Source organism: Diadema antillarum, unplaced genomic scaffold (assembly GCF_040938485.1).
Source record: "Diadema antillarum isolate AM-2024a unplaced genomic scaffold, OU_Dant_1.0 seq00000248_RagTag, whole genome shotgun sequence".
Taxonomy (NCBI): domain Eukaryota; kingdom Metazoa; phylum Echinodermata; class Echinoidea; order Diadematoida; family Diadematidae; genus Diadema; species Diadema antillarum.
The window spans coordinates 294,717-317,726 of record NW_027271292.1 but is presented as its reverse complement, the minus strand read 5'-3'; the positions used below and the strand labels follow the sequence as shown (position 1 = coordinate 317,726).

Here is a 23,010-nt window from a genome sequence, read left to right as displayed (position 1 = left end):
ACTTTTTTAGAAGTGGAGTACTGCTGAAAGTAACCGGGTTGACCCAGAACGAATTCCGTTGTAGCCACTTTTCTAGCTGTGCCAAACCGAATCATAAGGTATCTATACAACAACCGAGAAAAAAATATGAAGAGATGGGTGATGCCAGCTAATGGCGAGCACTTTAATCAAATTAGCTCTTACACCTCTCTCCGTTTGCACTTTGCAAGAGATTCCCATATCCAATATATTCCTGTGCCATCTCCTCCCCTCTGTCTTGGGTGACATGTCGCTTCCTCTTCCTGATTCTAGTGCCTGCGGGTGAGATGAGCCGAGGTTGGTAGGACCCTGCGGTTAAACATACACGCGTATAATGTCAATAGTAGGCAATTCATTTCGACTGAAATCTATCCGAGCTGACACCTGTAGGCAGCGCGGCGCTGGAATCTCAACTCTGAACTTCTTGCTTCTCTGCGGGGGATATTCCAACACGATAGAGACAGGAAGCATCCAGGAGCCCTTCAACCATCTTTTCCTCTTGCAATATCTGAGCGTCACAAAAATTAACCGTGGGGGGGGGGGGGAGGTAGGGGATAGAGAAAGAATGAAGACGAACAGACAGACAAATACAGAGGGAAAGAGAGAAAGAGAATGACAAACATACAGACACACAGACATTCACATAGACACACAAAGATACACACGCAGACAATGGGAACGAAATATCTTTGTGCCTATATATACGTAAATATAATTATTGATATTCTTCCATTTCTTTCAATTTCATTTCAACCTGTTTCAGGTTTGTTTTATTGTAGCTCATAATAGAGCAAGAAAAAAAAATGTAAAAAATTGCACTTGATTTATTTTTTTTTTAAAAGAAGAATTGAATTCACTTGAATTGAATAAAAACACAGTTTTAGCTTATGCAAAATCAACGCGTAATAATGTCTGCGGTTTAGAGATACAGTGTGCAGCTTTGTTGAAACGAATGAAATGGTTTCGTTTTAAGAATGTCTCATGAGGGAAAATCGCTGCCTTGTGCAAAGTTTTCCACTGCACGGTGCGTGTGTCTGAGCGTATGACTGGAACTAATCGATAGTCATAATCGTGAAAGTCGTAAGGATCGATCGATGCCGCTGTTTATTAAATTACGAGTCGTAGCAGGAGTGCATGTATTGATACTGACGAGTAAATTGCTGTACTGGTGGCTCACCAGCCATCTGGACGACCGGTTCGGGGATCGATCTACTAATGTTCTTTTCCGGTATCTTTAAAGACCCAGTGCTAGAGAGCACCACGGCCAAAGGGCGCCACTCCGAGAGAGCGCCACTGCCAGAGAGTGACGTAGTCGGGCACTATCTACTGTCGGTAAATGGAATGGACAATAGATGGCGGATGATCATCATAATCCTTCAGTGTGACGCTAGGTGATGTGATGTGTCAAAGTCAAGGAAAAGGGAACTCATATTAGCTTGTTCAATTGCGGCTACTTCAAGATCAATCTCTTTCCTTCCTCTTTAGTAAGTGATGCCTGTGTAAGTGATCATAGATCCATCAGTGAAAGTGACACAGTCATATTAATTGTTGAACATTTCACCTTTATGTCTTTCAAAATGTCGGATTTTTTCATCTATCTTTGAGAACTTCATTAGTTTTTAAAGATGAACAATATGTCTAAGTCCTTCCAGTCTTGAAACGGCATGAGTTACTAGTATCACAAAGGAGTTGATTGGGTGGTATGCAAGTGGCAGGTTTAATAGACAGATGACATGGGAATGATGACACATTGTACTAAACGCTTATTATGTATATGGGGCCTACATCCTACAAGCTTTTGCTTTTTAGTAGATTCCTCATATTACACGATATTCATATGTCCTTATACATTTGTTTAGTTCAATTTCGAATTGATTGCTGTGTTAATCTTTTTTTTTTCGAAATCAAATGGAATGTAAAATTTGTACGAAAATGTGGAATATGGAACAATGAATGAAAAATGTAGTTCATTCGTCATTGTGCGTATCTGACGCTTGAAAATAGAAATATTTGATGGACAGCAAATAGTAAATTTACGGCCATGTCTGGAGCTCTCTATGTCACCGAAGAATACACTACTGTTCTTGTCGTTTCCTGTTTACTGGTGTGCTTTAAAAAATACTTTCTGCATTTCTCCATAAATGAAATGCTTTCAAACGGCTGGCGATTCGAAACTATCAAGTTATCCTGATATTTTTCTCTCAATAATGATAATAACTGTGGACTAAGGACGATTCGCTGTCCTTCGTACGTGTATGCAGGTCAACCGATTGAGCCATGAGCTGAGTGAGAGTACCGCAAAATGTGACGAATATAATGAGAGATTAATTTTCGAGAGTGAAGGGAGAAAGTGAAGAGTGAGCATGAAGGATGAAGAAATATTTCATTGCTCCATTCTGACTTTCCTTTGTGGTGTGTGCATGTTACGCTATTTATTGTGTGCTTTATTTGTGTGTTCATTTGTATGTGTTATTAGCGATAACAGTACAAGTCAGGTATAGTGACTGCAAACATATCGAGCATAGTCTAAATGTTGATCGATTTTTTTTTTTCTGGAGAGTAGTTGAATTGCAAAGAGATATGTGGTTTGAATTGCTTTCATATTCGTCAATGGATGTCTGAATTATGCCAAGCCCTCCGAATATAAATGACTGATTATGGGTTTGGACTACAGCGTTATCAACTCGCAGTACAAAGACTATAGCATGCTATTTAGCTACACTCTTTGCACTCATGGAGAGCGGGGCACCGCTGGGTAGATTTCTTTTGACACTGAATTAGCATTACTTATCACCAATCATTGCCATATTATTCTGCAAGGTTGAAGCAAAATAAAATATATTCGTTTTCAAATGGATCAGCATGCGTTTCCGCCAACTTTCGTGTTTTCTATTCGTCAGCTTGTTTCCTTGTGACGAATCGACATGGCGGTAAATGTCGTGGGGAGCGTGTTGATGTTATTAACTTTGCATTTTAAGGTCACCGTAGAAGTCGGTGTACTTTCCTTCCTTGCAGTTTTATTGCATCTGTCTAGAGCCGATAAAATGATTGCCGCTGCATCAATCAATGCATACGTGCTTATATAATCATAGAACTGCGGAAGCTCAACTTGCAATTTAAAGTCATACTCATGTTCGCTTTGGCATGTTTATCCAACAAAGATTTTAGCCATTGTCTGCAGAAACTAGGCAAATAGATTGACATGATTGAAATTGTCACAAAGAAGGATTCGATTACATTTACTGTAGGGCCTAAATAAACAAGAATCAATGGATACTTGTTTTTTAGGCCCTACTCGTATAGAAGTGTTTTCCCCTCTCTCTCTCTCTCTCTCTCTAGTTCTTGCTCTCTGTACATACATCTATCTATCTCTTACACAAACATACAAACACACAAACACATTTCTATTTAAAGTGATCGCCTTCATGTTGTGGATTGAAACTATTTCCCATTTGATATTAACATTTCTTTTTGTTCTGGTCTACATCTGCCATTCGAAGTTTTAGCCGTAAGTCAGATAACATGTAATAATCTCGAGCAAAGATGCAGCACGCAAGAAGCCCAGATCCTCTGAATTTCTTCTGACTTAATCTAGTTGATTCATTCCACATCTCGAAACATTACTAGCATGGAGTAACAATTCAGTAAACATTGACTTCCGCCTTATAATAAATAGAGAGTGCGGCAGTCTCGTTAGCGATGACCGCCTGAACGGAATGAGCTTCAAGTTTCTACATCGAGGGAGAACGCCAGCACTCTTGAGCTTATCTACTATAGACAACTTCTCAAATATCACAGCAGCGCCATCTTATATTTGCAGCTTGTGTTTGATGTCAATACACGGACACTTCAGCTACCAGTGTAACATAGAAAGTAGCCTGACACCTCCTACTATTGCACTATACTGTAAGCGGCGTTTGCCGTGTACTATGGTGCTGTTATCTTGAAATAGATCGATGACGGCTAAAGAATATCGATAGGAATGGGGTGTACTGATTTCACTTGATCCTGGGCTCGAAGAGGACCCATAAGTTCGAATCGATTAACATGGCTATCCTCTGAATTGTACTAGTTTTTTTTTTAAATCTATTTCCCACTATGTGTGATTACTCCTTATCTTTTCCCAGCAGGAATAAACACTAAGTGTATGTACAAGAATTGAAAATGATTACAAATATAGTTATGGGTTAAAATTCAAAAGTGTATACAGTGAGAGCAAATTGTACCTTCACGAATAAACGCACAGGGAATTGTCATGGATACTAGTAATCATTATGCGCTACACACAGATCGCAGTTTACAATATTATTGTCATTATTATTATTATTAGTAGTAGTAGTAGTAGTAGTAGTAATAGTAGTAGTAGTAGTACTATTATCATTATCATTATTATCATTATTATTATTATTATTATTATTATTATTATTATTATTATTATTATTATTATTATTATTATCACTATTATTACATTAGCATTACTGTCATTATCATTACTGCTATATTTTCTACCAAGTCCTGGGTGAATCAAAACAATGGTCCATCTGCGCCATGTTTGTACGCATGTCTTGAAAACACTTAGAGCACATGACATTGTTATGTGTGAATATGCAGATGTACGTGTACAAATGCCAAACATTCACTTTTCACAAACAGGCTTATGTAACCTCGAGAATAATATGCGTTTGAGGACCCCTTTAAAAATCTGTCCTAGCTATACATGGAAGGGCAATCCTTCCCATGAGTAAAGAATGAATAAATGGACTAGAATAAAGTTTGCTTTGGTCATGTTCTTTAACAGTAAAGTTGTATAGAGGAATAGAATTAGTTATCTAAAATGAGACAGGGTTTGTGTCGTGGATCATAACGTTTGCTCACTTTATCCACGATCCAACTGCTTCTAGGGGAAATCGTCGCTGCGAGTTTTGCTTTTGTTTTCCTTTTCTAAACCAGTTATTATTGACGTGATATAACATCGATGTTGAACACCAGTACATTGACTTTCCCTACAGACTTAAATCATACCAGTTCTTCACTGAAATGGATTCGTTGCAAATATTTGACCAGCGATAGTAATATTCAGGGCAAATGCAATAAATGAACTCCATGTCAATCCATGTGGGACAAGCAGTACACTCTGATCGTTCTTCTCTCACGCCATAGCCTGGGTGTCTGTCCGTCTCCCTCCCTCCCCTATCTCTCCTTCTCTTTCTGCCCTACCCCCCCCCCCCCCCTTTCATATTATCTCATGCTACATTTTGGTGGGAAATTGAACACCAAAAGAGAACGGGCTTGTGCATCTGGATTCCCATACGACCTGCACTGTGTTTACATTCGCGCCATCAATAGGTTCCTTTTTTTCTTCTTTTTTTTTTTTTGCTTGAAGATTCCTCTTAGACGGGTTTCTTTTACGTTTATTTCTTTAGGAATTCAGATCATTGTTTTTCGTTTCCAATTTACATTTTCATACTGCTGTTGCATCTGTATTTTAGACTTTGTTATGCATTTTTAGTAATCCATGGGACGCAATTCTAAGAATGTAGCTATTGAGAGGACTGATATCCTATCCTACCGTAGCATCATCTCTTTACCAGAGTTTTATGAGTGCGTATTGTGACTCTATTCTTTTAGATCGATGGTTTGCGAAAGTAATGGAAGAAGTCCGAGGAAAATATGTTGGGTAGTATTATACACGCTGATTAGCTATGTTCAACAGAGCCAAAAACTACATTCATAAGTCTGGTTCCATACTTATGATACTGAATTACCGTAAGAAGTAACACAAGGCACTCTGCAAGGGCTCAAAATGGAGGCGTAGCTCAGCCTGTCATTGCTGGAGGGATCGTTAGTCATAGGTTTGTTGGTCATATAGGTTTGTCTATCATTATTTGAGGTCCGATTGGTCATAGGTTCATCTATCATTACTTGAGGTGCAATTGCTCGTAAGTTCGTCTATCAATGCTTGATGTGCGATTGGTCATAAATTCGCCTATCATTGATGGACGGAGTCGTTGGTTATAGATTCATCTATCATTGCTGGGCTTGGTACTTGGTCAAAGGTTCGTCTATCATTCCTGGAGTTGTCAATGGTCATAGCTTCGTCAGTCATCGCTGGGGGACACAATATAAATATACATAAATAAATAAATAAATAAATATATATATATATATATATATATATATATATATATATTATACATATCACTTACACTGCAGGGTTAAGATTATCACTACTGTCGATGACTGCTCGACATGAGCTGTAGTGTCAAGTGGCCAAGGGTTGCTTTAGTGGCGGAGACAGTTCACCTCAGATCAAGTAATGAAGGAATTATGAGAGGCTGACTCGAAGAATAAACACGTCGGTGAGGAAAAATAATTATATACGTTCTACCCTCTTTGCCTCGCTGCGAGGGAAGAGCGATGGCAGCGTACACATGTTTATTACATTAACTGTAATTCACCGTCTTCCAGCTCCCCTCAATTTGCATACGAAACTTTGTACCAAGGCACACCAGGGGAGGGAAAGAGATGGGGGTGAACATTAAACCGCAAAGAACGGTTGAAAAGGCGTTGTGTGTCTACGGTCACAACCAGGTTTGAAAAAAAAAAAAAAATCTGTAGGCAAATTAGTGGTACGAGCTTACAAAAAAAAATATGTCTTCAAATACATTGCAAGAAATCATAGAAAAATGGAGCACTGATGACAGAAATGTTAAAGTACACTGCTTGTGTCGAGTATTCAGGTCAGGGAGGCATATTGCACACATCTGCCAATGTGATACTCTGTTTCAATGAATGTCATTATTTACAGCACGATCTGAAGAGACATGTACGAGATAAGAAATGGAGAATATGCAGCACATTTACCGATCTCATTCACATTTATATGCAGTAGGCCGGTCACAATGTAGGTCGCGTTAGTATTGTATCAATGAACCCTGTTGCCGTATCGCATGTTAAACTTGTTTCGAGAAAACACTCGCACACACACACACACACACACACACACACACACAAATTGCCTTTTTCCTTAGATTGCTTTAAACATTTCGTTATCATTAAGTGGTTGGAACCCAATATATCGATTTCTAAAAAATAAATGAATAAAATAGATGATAAAATCTTCAGGTTTCTCTGTCAATCTTTATATCCTATACAGCTAGGATCTCTTTTTTCATTTCTGCTTTCTGAATGTTTTTCTTAGATTACAGAGTACTTACATTTGTTGAGGTCTTATTTTATTTGTCAAATATTGACAATTAGCAGACAATCTTAACTGTCCTAACGATCCTCGTTCTAAATCTTTGTATCTCTGTTATATTCTCCTTCCCGTTTTGCTCTTTTTCGATGTCTTTAAAGGACATCAAATGATTAAATGTCATTAAGTGGCATCGCTGTCACTCGTTATTGTAGGGGTTACTCTAACTAAACGCTCCCACTAAAAATACCACCATTTCTGGTATTCCCACTCTTCTTTGTTCACTTTGAGGATTAATGGTGTGGGCTTATCTACTCAGGGTTGCCTTTTCAGTGTTACGTAGCATGGCTCTCCCAGAGGGTCCTACCATTACTATTACCCCAGCATGGACAAGGTTCCCATTTATACACCTTAGTTGAGAATGACATTATGGGTAAAAACATCTTGTCCAAGGACGTAAGCACTCGACATGTATGGCAGGACACGAACTCACGATCACTGTTTGAAAGCCAAGAGTCGTATCCACTATACCACAGTGTCCCCATTGATGCACCTTTGTTGCACTTTCTATGTCTCACTGTACCAACAAACTGTTAGCAGCTATGTTAGTTTGGTGGAGCTACCCTACCAACCGGACAGTTTCCAGACTGCCAGATAAGGATCGTATCCTGAAGTTGCCAACTCCAAATGCAATGCAATAATCCACAGGATAAGAAAGAAGTATGTATACTAATGGTTGAAACCGAGGGTTGAAGCTTGATAAAGAGAGAAGTGCAAGCAGATATTGATCCAGGAGAGTTAATATGACCGAGGAGGTTCGTGTATGTCATTTAAGTGGGCAACGTTATAAACTACGACTTTGGTCTTCTCTCGTTCAATAAAGAGGAGATTGACCGTCTCGACCGCTGAGAGCCTAAGAAACGAAATACCTGCACAAGCATGCAACTATTCATTTAGAAAAAAAGAAAGAATGTTGAAATTATACTCCTCACTATACTGTAATCCATGCGGATTGCCTTGCACCAAAAATAGTTTAAGTCACCGTAAACATACAGGCAAAGTCTTTGCACACCAATACAAACATCGAAAAATCATGACCTACAAATTAATCAGTTGCCATTCAACCCTATAAACAATTATGTATGATTTGGGTTATAGCATTTCAGGAAGATTTTGAATTTCTTCAAGAACACGATCCTATACCAAGTTCATACTTTCTAGTTACGAGCGTCTTGGTAGCTGTGATTATCCCTCTTTGTTTTAGGGTTTTGGAATGTTATAAAGTATGTTTCTCCTCTGAGTTCTCTGCAATTCAATATGAGACGTTTGTCTGTAAGTCTTATCTTGTTCCCGTTTTCAGGGACATTACAATGAGGATTATCTTTCTTTATTATTTGAAATGCTGCAAATCGAAACAAAGGAATTCAGCTTTCATTCTTTTTTTACACGTATGATTGCTTTATGCATTGTAAATTTTTTCACTTAGATTTACGGGCATTGCTGTGTTTCGACGACCTGACCAATAAGTTGATATCTACTGAAGACAGCCATGAAGGTTGGTACACTGCCTTGCCTAGGGTGATGAACGCGGCAATAACTGTGGGTAGTAAGAAGAGCCATCTTGTGGGTGAAGAAGTAATTCAGACGTCCTCGTGATGCGCGAAATCGGAAACAAGACTGGAAATTAAACAAATATTCGAAAACGAAGATTCGATTCAAAATTGCTTCACTGGAAGTGTCTCAGAGCTTCTGGGTTGTATGAACATGCTTGTCGGCGTCCTTTGAAGAGATATCAAATACGCGACAACATGACATGCCATTCCCCTTACGATATCACCAGGGAGGTTATGTCCGCAACACTCTAAAACGAAGCCTCTCTCTTCCTCTTTGTATTCCCTTTAAGTCCTACCCAGAATGACACACATTCTCTCTCCCTCTCTCTCTCTCTCTCTCTCTCTCTCTCTCTCTCCTTCTTGGCAGGTAGTGTGAAGGGAGACAGAACTCGCTATCAACTTACTAAATCAATGTCCGTTTGCTTTTGTTGATTATAAGCTGTCAAATACAGACGATGCAGAACTAACATTAAACAGCCCAACGTTATGTACTAACACATTGACTTATGCCATCGTTAAAAGTCAGCGCTGTTTCCCATGTTTATGAATCTAAACACTAACATAAGAACAACCAACCAATCTAACATTTATCCATAAAAGCAATAAATACGTTGTGTGTGTTTTTTTTTCTCTCTCTCTTTCTGTCCAGCCTATCTCATTCCTGTCTCTTCTCTCCCCACCCTACCCACCTCACCCCCGTTCCTCCGGCTGTAGTAAAGTAGAACCACGTCCCAGATCCACGGGAGCCAATTATTCCATCGCTTACAAGCCGGATATTGCGAGAGACCCAGCTGTCCACAACACACGTATCGTTCACCTCCATGACAAAGTCAACTCTATAAACTATGAAGGGCTGTGAGGACAGAGATTATTTTCAAAATCTATTCCAGGTTTACCACAGACAATGCTTCAATTCGCAATTCTGCGTTTTTACCCCTTAACGCCAGATAGATATCCTCCCAAAATTATACCTACTTATAAAACAAGTCATAACGTAGTTCATGTCGTCGCTGTACATTAGATAAGATAAGATACACCGCATTCAACACTTAACAGCGTTAAAATATACAAATATTGCACCTCTCCAATATCTAAATGTGAAACTGTAGCAAGCTGTTTGTCAGTTTCTACCCGAAATTAACGTGGTGTCAAAATATGTTTGATTCCTGTAAAAGTCATGTTATGACTCTCATAATTGTAAAGTTTACAGCTCTAAGCAATGACACTGATAATCTGTCGTTTTACCTCCCAAGACAATGAAACCGTGCACCAATTTAACGCTTCAAGACGATGCCTATATATTGTTCTGAATGCCAAACCCTTCTAGCAACTTCTCGACTCCACCCCTAACCCTCTCTCATTTATCCCTCTTCTCCTTTCCCCCTCTCCCTCTCTCCTTCTCCCTTCCTGATCAAACGGCAGCGAATTGACTTTCAAAGAAAATGATATTGGCGTTGAAATTCGTAGGCACGACGAGCAAGTCTTGGCTCAGGAGAGAAGAGGACAGGTCACAGTGCAGGGTCACCACTAAGATCCCTGATGATGTCAGGAGTGCCAAATAGTCTTCTACGGTGAATGGCAAAGGGAGATTTCAAATTTCTTGAGCAGGCTATCGGTCTCCGTGGATGAGAAGCACGATGTTGAGTTTTGTCCGTGATGATAAATCTCTTCCACAGATTAGTTGTGGCGTGCCTTTCTCACACTGACAACTATGTTGCTTTTGTCATGCGACGTGTTTCGGACACATCACACTTTTTTTTTTCGTTCTGCCGATCTCTCTGTAAGCTAGACCGGCTACGAAAAATAGAAAAGAAGAAAGAATTTTAAAGTCTCAAGTTTTGTGTCTACAGGAATTTCCTTCAACACCTGCTCCAGTAGTTTAGAGTAAGACAACAAGGTTGGTGGTTTTGAAACATGTAACATTGATGCTCATAAATACTTCAGCAGCAGTGTCATGCAGTGTAGGGAAAGAGCAGCGTGAATCAAAATGATATATTGTTATAGGACCCCTTTTGGATGTCACTCAATAAACTCTTGGGCAATACCGTCATAAGGGAGCATGGTAATATAGATATTCATATTTAAGTGATTCTGGATTATCAAACGAGGTCCCGGGTGCAAATCAAAACTTGACAGGAAGTTGAAGCTCTATGCTCCTCACGGCAATGGTATACAATAAAGGGTCTATTATATCATAAGTAGTATTTATCGTCAACCTGTGAAGGTGCAGAGGAAAATGTGCACATTGTATGCAACGTGTGTCTGCAACACAGTAGCTGCAATTTGCTGTTCAAAAAGGTATGGTAAGCATGTTTTTCTGCCAACCAGTGTTGCTTCCCTTGTAATGTCTGTCTTCACAGAGACGCGAGGTAAGGAGGGCTGTCGGCGGCTGGTCGCCTCGGCCAACCCGCTGCACTCCGCTGATTACAGCCTGCTAATGACACGGTATTGACTGATGCAGTGCTCCTTCTTTAACAAGATTGATTTACAGTGTAGGCTCAATTAACTACCAGCAGTCTACGTCACTGCGCTTGAATATACACTTTTAGTCTTGACATTAATTTGTGCAGACCCTTACTTACATTTTGACTATAATTCATCCATGATTCGTTTTCGCCCACTGTTGGTAATTCACGTCGAAGGTACATGTGACGTTCATGTTCCGAGAATACAGCAAGTTTAAAGCACTTTAAACGTCAGTTTGGTGTTCAGTACAAGTCACTTCCTTTATTCCTTTCAGACAATGCTCTTTCTTCTTTGTTTTAGCCATTTTTTTACATGCCCCTGACATGGGCAACTGTTTACTTTTGTAGTTTATACAAATTGATGGTGAATGATATAAATTAACTGGAATATGTCGAACTAAATCAAATGTAACCACTATCAAAGGTAATAAGGGAACTCCGCTTTTGATGCGACATGCTATCACAGTAGACTGGAAAACAACATGTAACACTGCCATATATTTTCTTTGAATTGTGAAAAGACGTCATATTAAGGTAGGGTTGATTTTTACTGGAAACAGGTAAAATGTGTTGAGATTTGAGTCTGATATTTGAAAAGTGTAGAAAGAAAAGGACAAGAAAATTCTCATAAACACATGAGGAATATTCTGTTTCGTTAATCTTAGGATCACGGATGTCAATGGATATATCAGTCATTTTTTTTCCTCATTATCACTGACAGTCGCTTTTAATATTTTGTCAAGAAATTCGCATGGAAGTGCGTTTATGTTATAGTAAATGACATACGTAACAATGTATTCCCTGTCGATAAACAATGTTGCCACATTAAGATGTAGCTTGTAAGTAGGACCAGGATCACACGCATACGACGCAGTGTAAGTAGAACCCGTGAATGATTCGCAATGAATTGCAAATCAACTTTTACCGTCAATAATCAAAATAAGATTCCCTGTCAGCTTGTAGGTTTTTGTAGCAGGCATACATAGATGAGATAACGATATCTCGATTTTCTAGGATCTAATGTTGAAATATACAAGAGATTGGTATTAGGGAAAAGAACAGAAACACGAAATTAAAAACAAACAAACCTGATATCCATTGCTTAGATATTCAATATAATATCTATGAAACATTATTTCCTACATCTACACAACACGGTAGTTTGTAGTATTCTTACTTATTTATTTTAGCTCGATTTAGTGTCTCTGACATGTCTGAAGTACTATCAGGCGAAAAAATCCTCAAAAGATAAGAATATAGTCCAAACCCACTCAAAGTGTCATCAAAGCATGAATTTTAATTTGATTTATGTACTGGAGAACGTGTGAGGGTATACTGAAAAGAATCAATCCCAAAATGCTGGTGCATGTCACGAGCTCAACTCCCACGAGTCATACAGCCCACGAGTGATACAGTCTCACTAGTTAGACACTTAGTGAACAAGGACCTTGAGCTCGACACCAGGCAAACAAGGCCCACGAGTTCGACAGGCAAAAAGGGCCCACAAAAAGGCCCACAAAAATATATACCGTCATGACATCACGTGGCCTAATGTAGGCAGCATCGGTCTCGTGGGCCTTTTCCCGCAGTGTCGAGCTTTGGGTATCATTTGCCTAGTGTCAAGCTCATGGGCCTTATTTGCCTATTGTTGAGCTGGTTAGCCTTTTTTGCCTAGCGTGGAGAGCGTGGAGAGCGTCTCGTGGGCTGTATGACTCGTGGACCTTGTTTCAATATCGAGCTCGATGGGTGTGGAGCTCGTGGGTGTGGAGCTCGTATGGGTGTGGAGCTCGTGGGTGTCCCCCAAGAAACACCACACTGCGCTTGAGGAGGGAAGAGGAGAAAAGACAGTTAGATGTGAAGTGAGGGAGAACGAAAGAGGAAGGGAGAGGGAGATAAGAAAGAGAAGCAGAGAAAATGGAGCAGAAGCCTTAATGTATAAAGACTAGTTACACTTCCATATTGTGTGTTCTTAGAAAGTGTCACATGATAAATTGCACTTGAAGATATATTGGATCAATAGGAACGGAAATCCTTAGTCACAGCTTCAGAAAAAAAATAACTTATTTAGTTTCAGTACATGCCAATTAGTTAAAAACGACGCATGCTCATACATTATCTTTTCGAAGCCCCGTTTTTTTTTTCCAGGCAGACAAGCCCTCGTAGTATTGACTTAGAACTCCCCATGCCTCACAAAGATTTCGTAGGAATACGTACGTTTCCATCAGTATGACTTCTCATGAGCTTATCAATCTATTTGAGACAACATAATTGTTCAAATGTAAGATAACAAGAATTTGAATCTGTGTTTTTGTTACATATACATGTATATATTTTTCATGAAAGCTATACCATATACAAAGCAAAGTTCTACAATTGCAAATGCAGTCCTTATTTTCGTGCCTGCCAGATCGAGAAACATGGCCTCCGTAAAGAACGGTTGTAACATCGTAAAAGGCCGAAATAATGGCAAGCTTATGTCATTGTATGTACGGAAATATCTTAAGTGAAGCGGCGCCAAAATGTCATCTGAAATCTTCCATCCATCCAAATCAATTCTTATGGCTACAATGATCCATCTAAAGTGTTCTGCGTTAACTTTATGATGAATTGGACAAAATGTAGAACATTGCCTGACAGTGCTAATCGTGGTCAAAAAAAAAAAGATTTGGCAAGACTTTGAAAGCTCTTGTTAAGAGTAATTTAAAAAAAAGGCGTAATAATTGACGAGGATTTCGTTATGAAATTGACCTTCTAATATTTTTGATATTCAGGGGGCATAGTCGTGATGCATAACAGATATCCACATTGTCTACCTTTTATATTTGACTTTAATGGCCCTGACATTTCACAAATTCATTGGCGACATATTTATTGACTCTCAGTGTGGGCCTGCAGGACTGTCATTATCCAGACATCACTACACATAGGCGTCGGTTCAGCCGTGCATGCTACTTTCTAACTTACCTTCCACATCACTAGATGGTCATGAAAATTTTCTATTAGGTTAGGAAGTCAACCATATCTAGTTACTGGAGAAAAGTCGTTTCTGTTATCCTCAGAGTATTTAGTAATTTTGGATGGTCAACAACAACAACAACAACAACAACAACAATTTTTTTTTAATACTCAAGATGTATGTGTTGTGAGAATGCGGTGTGGCAAAACTACCAAGACACCTATTTGGCCTAAAACATGTGGAATCCCGACCCTTCGTCCAGAAACCGAGAAGCCACTACCTCGCTCACTCAGCCACACTTCTCGAACCGCTTTGTCCATGTACACCTAATCAATGCGCACCTGTCTAGAGCTCTTCACAGCGGGTTCTTTCTCCGGCGCGCTTTCTCTGACGGCCGAGCTAACTCTCGATCGATTGATCGATCACACAGAAGGCCCTCTTAAACCGCTATCGGCAAACTTTAAAGATTTCAGATATTTGTCGACGGATGCCGGTATACGTGCCACTAAAATGATGTTTATTCTTCTTGCCAGCAGTAACCCCGTGTAAAATAAAACTTATCTTACATTAGTACTCATAAGTAGGCCTACTTTCAAAATGAGGCGACAAAAATGAATGATGAGTCTGTCTGTGTTCTCTTAAAAAGGCGAAAAATGCACATATCACAAATTATTTTCAAATGAATGAGTACATCTGGTCATTAATCTTGATGAGTATATGTCTGTTTTTATTTTGTTTTGCAGAATGATACGCGCAACCCTCCACATGACAGAGCTTGGTAATACTTCATGAAAACTAAGATTTAACTGAAAGACAAACTCTTCAGAAAAAAAAAATATAGGTAAGTGTTACACGGAAATATGATATGATAAGTGAGACTTTTTGAATCTAATGAGAAGTATCCTTGGAATCCTTCTCTCTGCCTTATTTCCATTTGTTCATTATCTTCTGCTATGAGACTGAGCTGTCAAGACGACTCCTATAATTGAAAGCCAAGGTTGCATGAATAAATGAAAGACTTGTATGTGTGAGTCCGTGCGAAGGTATAATAATCATATACCTACAAACGGCATAGCGATACACATAGATTCATTGCAAGCACGTACATATGGATATAGAAAGTAATGAATACAGATACCTAGAGATATATAGAGAAAGGGGAGAAAACTAAGGACTCTCTGAGAGAGAGAGAGAGAGAGAGAGAGAGAGAGAGGGAGAGAGAGAGAGAGAGAGGGTGGCATTAAGGACGTTTGCAATTGAACAGTTCAGTGTAAACCGGAAATGAAGTATCATTCTACTGAAGTAAAAATGCTTAGACAAAGTCAGATACATTAAGACGAAGCTGGCTTGTCTTAGTCTCTTTCCTTCCAACTTCTTCTTTCTTATGGTATGTGAGGGATCTGAGAGCTTAAATATTACGCCATCATCCCGGAAATTTCACGATAAATGAAGCGTGAAAATACTCTTTTCCAAATATCGTCTTCTGCTTGGAAAGGCAAGATGACACCTCTCTCTCGTCGCAGACGGCAGTCTCAGAGATCGGCTTGAGGCGAGATATCTATTAAGAGCGCCGAAATGCCTCTGCAAGAACTCCTGGGGGTTACCCAATTTAGTGAGCAGGGCAGGCAGGCGAGTAGGCGTGTAATTTGGGCAAGTTTGCCTACCCTTCTTCATTAAATCATGGGCATTATTCATGTGGTAAATTAGGCTGTTAGACTTGGTATCATTGCTAGGAGGAATTAAGGAGTGAGAAAGATGGCGGTTATCTCTGTCGGTGGCTGGAAGACACGGCAAAGCGCATAAAGTAGAGATAATCTCATTCCAAATTAATATCAGTTTGTGTTTTCAATGTGCTATGTTGTAGTTTTCCATCCTCCATAAGTCCTGACTCTTACCCTAAACAAGTACCCCACCAAACAAGGAGGCCAAGACATACCGTTTCAAAACGTCGAAAGAAAATGTGTGTGGAAGGTATATGTGGTAGTACACGTATCACTAACAATTTTTTCTTTGTCCGATATAATGATAATGATGATACATACATAACCGAAGAAGATGAAATACAAAGAGATAAAGTTGACAGACTGTGTTGCCTGTCTTTGATTCCATCGTATGATAACTGCAGTATGCTAAACGTTATTATGAGTAACGAGTGTTGCGCTTTGCAGTTGCCCTTATACAAGTGCTTAACGTTATATACTATGAAGGCCTAAGAGCACCAAGTATTTGTCCGAGGAAAATAAAACCAACAACAAAACAAAGACAAACATTTCCAAAGAGACTGACTCCATACAGAGTGTTACCTTCCAAGGTATTTTTGTGTGGTCAAGGTAAGATGATGACGTAATATGAGACAAGTTTAATGCATCCTTAACCCAGTAGCACGCCTCGTGGTGTCACGATTTCAAGCCTGAGGCCATCTGTATACCTATCACTCCGGTATTGGAAGACGATACTTGTGGCACAAAATGGCCAACAGTTCTCATCCTGCCTAGGTTAGGCGTCAGGGGATAGTCACCTCGCATGACTATCAGAAAATCGTCGGGGGTTACCAACATGACACGCACAGAGTTTTCATGTCTTTTTGCTCGGTTGTATGGTTGTTGGTCTAACCTACGATCAAAAAAGCCTGTAGATACCTATGTTATCTTCTTCTTTTTTTGAGGGGGGGGGGGGGGGTTATCCCCTGGCGCTTCGGATCACCGAATTAGCTCATTACCCTGTCATGACACACGAATTGAAATATATCGTAACTCTTGTATAGTCTCAGAATGTTTTAGTGATGTTTTGTTTTTGTTTTTGTTTTTTGGCTCGTGGTAAAGGTTTGGAAACATATCACTCGTGTCTTTCATCCCGATCAATATTATGATGTACACACATCTATACATCTACACGATTCAACTATATCGTATGAAGAAAGTACAACAGCGTAGGTATTAGCACCATCGATTTCAGTGAGAGTGCCCTAAAAGTCCTCACAAGCTACAGACAGGGGCCAAATAAAGAGCGAAAAGTGACTTACATATCTATCAGAAATGGATTAACGTTCTCAGTTAAATAATATCTACAATAGACATAACTGGTGCATATCAGAAAAGTTTTCTAATGCATACATGGCGAACATAAGGATTTGATAACGATGTGTAGTTAACACGTCCGACTTCTGGCCGGTGATATCATGCACTTTAAACGAGAACTTGAAGACGAAAGGCAGCAAGGGCTGTAAGAGATTTCGAGTGGCATATCGACGGCATTTGTGTCACCACTCGTCGACTCTCGGACGGGTAACCCAATCTCCGCGCTAGCCTGCTTTCTCGCGCCTGCTGCTTTGCTAACTATTCATTGCATTTTTGGAGAAGTATCTTGATATACACTTTTGCAGAATATTTCTGCCTCTTCCCTGCACGGAATAGACACCGGGTAAAGGAATCGTTAAGAATATGCTCATAGACTACATGGATGAACGTTGACCCTTGGTGCATGTTACGGTGTTTCCATCACGTTTACTGCGACCTGTATTCAGGACAAACTTTTCATGGCTTCTGGCCACAGTCTTAATTGTCCCTTTCCTAAATATGGCTTATTTATAGATTTGCTTAATTATTCTTTATTGAGGCTCATCACGCACTCACAGAGAGAGCTCCTCGTCTATCATTAAATGTTATCTTAATGGAACAATTTCTGTAAACTTTATTTTTTTAAAGATTTGTTCCTTATTCTTTGTAAAGACTATAAGCAGTCGTTAAAAACTACTCCCCTTCACTTTGTTCTTTGGTACCTGCGAGCTCGGAGGGAATTTCTGATACATATGTGCTGCATGCTTGTAGTGTATTTTCTTCTCCACTTTCACTGTGTATTTAATCCCTTCACAGTATCTTCCACCTCAGCCTTTGATTCAACCTGTGCACTGTTTCGTCGTCTATTTCATTCACCCCTTGGTGTATGTATATCCGCAATGCTTCGTGCATCTTTTCATGTGACAAATAATACCACAATGCTACAGCCTTTTCAGAGCACTCCATTTTAACACATTATCACATTAAGGGGGTTTGGTGAAAGAGTTTAAGTAATCCAGTGCTATCAAATGTGAGCTTCTCTCGGCAGGTTTGACCTCCATTGAACAGTGGATATTTTTGGTATTATGAAAGAACCAAAGTCTGAAAGGAAAAGAAAAGAAAATGAAACGCCTAATTGGCGATAGCATGAATAAACAAAAGAAAACAAAGCTTTTATGGCAAAAAAAAAGGTTAGTCATGAATGCAAAGATTTTCTGTCTGTGGAGAGCAGTTTGAATAAATAATCAGTCTTTGAGTCCAAACTAATCGGGAGCTCCTATCTTTGTTTCTTTTGTGCTTCCAGGTTTTAAATATCCACTGTTCAAGGGGCAACCCGGGCGCACAGAAGGCGGGAAGTAGCACAAGGTAGTCTGATTCATCTACTAGATCTCTAAACCACAACCAACCATGCAGATGCCAACGATACCAGCGTTCAACATGGATGATACCAAGGAACGGATGACGGAGTTTATCGGAACAGCCAAGACCAGGATCAAGAACCCGGTGACTCAGAAGAGATTTATCTTGGTGATTGTGTGCATAGCTCTCCTGTTGGACAATATGCTGTATATGGTGATAGTTCCTATCATCCCTGACTATCTTCGGTCAATAGGAGCCTGGGAGGTAGAAACCACAAGCCAAGCGAAGTACAACGAGTCCATCTACGGCAACTGGTCCAATTCTACCCAAGATACATCGGTAGAGTATAAAAACGAAGACGTTGCCATTGGAATTCTCTTTGCCTCCAAGGCTATTGTCCAGCTGTTTATAAATCCTTTTTCGGGCACTTTGATCGACAAGATAGGATACGACATCCCCATGATGATAGGATTGGTGGTTATGTTCATTGCGACTACTGTTTTTGCATTCGGAAAGAATTACGGGGTGCTCTTCTTCGCTCGAAGTTTACAGGGAGTTGGATCTGCCTTTGCGGATACTGCAGGCTTAGCCATGATTGCAGATAGATTTACCTCGGAAGAGGAGCGAAGCCGTGCGCTAGGAATAGCGTTGGCATTCATTTCCTTTGGGTGTCTCGTAGCGCCACCTTTTGGAGGTATTCTCTACGAGTTCGCAGGAAAGGTTGTTCCTTTTATGATTCTTGCTTTGATATCTCTTTCCGATGGTTTTATGTTGCTCTTCGTTGTGAAACCATACGCAGAGAGAAGATGGCAGATGCCGAGGGGAACACCAATCTACAAGTTGATCCTGGATCCCTATATTGCCGTTGCGGCTGGGGCGTTGTCCATGTCAAACGTCGCATTAGCGTTCCTGGAACCCACCATGTCCCTTTGGATGGAGGACACCATGCAGGCAGTCAGTTGGCAGACTGGGATCATCTGGTTACCAGCATTCTTCCCACATGTCATCGGTGTTATCATCACAGTGAAACTTGCGGCTCGATCACCCCATCAGCAGTGGTTGATGGCTGCTATCGGTATGGCCATTATTGGATTAAGTACATTCATTGTCCCGTTCTGCAAAACTTTCGGTGTATTAATCATCCCTCTCTGCGGCATCTGCTTCGGTATTGCCTTGGTGGACACTGCTCTTCTCCCTATACTGGGCTACCTTGTCGATGTTCGCCACAATCCTGTCTATGGGAGTGTCTACGCCATCGCCGACATATCATACTCGCTCGCTTATGCCATCGGACCTATCCTTGCCGGCCAGATTGTTCAAGGCGTGGGTTTCCTCAATCTCAATGTGATCATTGGGGTCTTCACCCTCGCGTACGTGCCAATGCTGTTCCTTCTTCGCAAAGTTTATGACATGAAGCCTCAGTCCCATGAGGATACCATTCTTCTTACAGAGGAACCAGCCACAGGGCTTTACCAGGCCGTCAAGGACGAATACAAACGTAACCAGCAGGATGGAAGCAGTAAGTCGTACACTCAGTACGATGGCTTTGGCATGGAGAAACTCGGCAACGGAAGGCTAGACGGAGCCTTTGAGGTGGAAAAGTCAGAGTCAAGCGACAATATCAACGGTTATGCTGGCTCACGGACAGATAGTGGTAAAAAGACCAAGATTCCATATGTGCACAAGGTTGTAGCTAGACAACAGGATTACAGCTCATTATCTGAGCAGGAAGACTGACACTAAATACTTACTGATAGAAACATCAACAACATTTTATGCAAAACATCTACTGTGAATAGAAGCGATAATGAAATCAAAGTACTTCGCAAAATATTTAATGCAGAATTTCCAAATGACAAAAGCGAGAATCTTTGTTGTTTGTTTGATGATTTAAGATATCCATCGTGGTTTGATCTAATGTTTATCTTTATCATGCGGACTATGTCTCATGAACTCAGTTTTACATACCCCATGTGTTGTTCGATCATAGTCTAAAACTCTAGAGAAGACGCGATGATACTGAGCATTACATGAATGTACTTTCAGCGACAAGCACGACATTGCATTTACGGTGGCCTAGGTAATTAGCCATGCCTTGACAACATAACACCATGGTGAAGATCGCTTGCCAGCCTGATATTGCGTGCCAAAACTCGCTGCGCAGGCAAGGTACAGCCATTAGACCCATGATGCAATATCGTAAACTCGGTCATATTCTTTGCCTAAGTGATTTACCGGCAGACTAAACGAATTCTCACGACGTTCTCCATATTTCCCCACCGCTCAAAGTCTTTAATGATTTTCAAAGATAGCATTTTAGATTCACTATACAGACACACCGCCAAGGAGTGACATTAACTATTTAAGAGGACTAATTAGCTGAAGCTCTGCATCTCTTCCGCCGATATCTTGTGCATCCATGCCAGAATTTAGAGGTACAGAAGACGTATAGTCTCAATGTACATATCAAATGTCTCCAAATTTAAGACCAATACTGACCATTTACAACCCAATCAAACGTTATTCTGGCTTCAAGATCATGGAGCCTGCACCCTATATTACTGAAAAAAAAAGATCAATGACATGAAAATATCAAGTTCAATTCTAATCGAGTTATCAAGAATGTGGATACATCATTTTATCACATCATGTACGGACTACGTGTGGTATTGTAGTATTTGGCTGAAATACATGAAACAGCTCTTAGAATGACTTAACTTTGCTCATTCCTGTATGAATGCTTACTTATGATGGTTTATCTTATGAGATCAGGTAAGATGAATGATATCAATGATTGCTATTGATTTTGGTATGAATATGTTTTAACTTAGTATCAATTTACATTTCATTTGTACTGCCTGAATTCCTTAGAACTATTTAGATATTACCGCAGAATAGCATTCCTCGGCAAAATTATTATGACAGCAACTTATCATGTCATATGAATAAATGTAACTTCATATGAAACAAACAGACTTAGAGCTGAGACATGATTTTTATTAGAAATTCCACACTTCCACGCATGAGCGAAGAAATTTCAACAAGGTACCAGTTGTAATACAATGTGTTCTTCTTCCCCCACATGAGGTTGCGACGAGTATCGTTTTATTGCACATTCCATTATCTACTAGTTTATCTAACTTGCAGTATTGCAGAATAACATCTGGAATGAAAAAGTTGACCAATCTATAAAATAAAATTATCGTGAGAGCTGATGACCGTAATCAAGGTACCTGATACAACCTTTAGTATCGTGTTCGAACAGATAACCTGTGATGTGGGAATTAAACTCAGCGAGTTGATTACCCACGGGATGGGTATCCTAGCTTTAAAACGAAGCATTATGTCGTTCTTCATATCTACCAAATAACGTTCTTCACATGAGTTTGGTTTAAGTCATCACTTTGCCGAATGCTTTTTAGAACTTGTATTTCATTTGCTCAATGAAATTTCAATTTAAGTAAATGTCTGATGTATTCACAGCTTTCCTGTAAATGAAGTTACTCTGTGACTGGTAATAGAAGGAAACAATTATTTTCCTTACCATAGGAGCATGGTGTGCTCATATTTCTGCTGTAACGGTGCAATTGTTTTTTTTTAAAGGAGTAGAAAGTTATTCATTTGAGATAATGGGCTAGTCTCCACTACCGTTGTGTTGGTAAGCGAAACTATTACATTCCCTTTATATATATTGTGTTCTATTTAATGTGCATCTTCTTAGTGTAACTGAATAAATCGTTATGCTCCAAAGAAGACACAAAAGTGCGTTGTAATCATGTTATCTTTCTTGTTCGTGTTTATGTAAATCAATCGTAAATATTTTTGTTAAATGATATCATGTTTAAGTAGACTTTCTAATCTACTGATGTAATTCTGCCAGTACTGGCCATTGCATAATTTACATTCCTCTATAAGGTTATTGATTTCCTAAATTTTCTCACACATTGGTAAACAAAGTGGATCCAACTTTGTCAGATTTACAAAATCATATATTTCCTGTTTTGCCGCGATGTCCAGTTTTCAGTGACAGACATAACGTTGGTGTTCCGGGAAAAAAAAAAAAACTATGTAATTCTCGTTCTTTGCCGAAGTAAACATCAAGAAGGATAATGCATCAGTGGTTATAATCAAACCATCTAATTCTTTAAACCCAGGTATCTAGATCTTTAAGAAGATCATTTCGGTCTTGTCATGTCAATGGGAAATGGTTCGAGGAGAGCTACTTTAATATTTCTTTACTCATCAAAGACGGCGGCTTTCTTAAAATTTGCATTGTGGGATAGTTCTTAATAATTCCTGAGAAATGGAAGTGTATCCTTTGAATGATTCTTCATTATCTTAACATTGT

The 23,010-nt window shown here is 39.7% G+C and overlaps 1 protein-coding gene across 1 annotated transcript in view; it reads left to right on the top strand.

Annotated features, from left to right (window-relative positions):
• LOC139729598 (probable vesicular acetylcholine transporter-B) overlaps positions 1-20,399 on the top strand; it is a 66,621-nt gene extending 46,222 nt beyond the window's left edge. Inside the window, exons 3-4 of the mRNA XM_071640525.1 lie at positions 14,991-15,088; positions 18,607-20,399. Of these exons, the coding sequence (XP_071496626.1) occupies positions 18,711-20,399 (1,689 nt within the window). The 5' untranslated portion in view covers positions 14,991-15,088; positions 18,607-18,710. The remainder of the gene's footprint in view (positions 1-14,990; positions 15,089-18,606) is intronic.
• Positions 20,400-23,010: the final 2,611 nt, after the last annotated feature.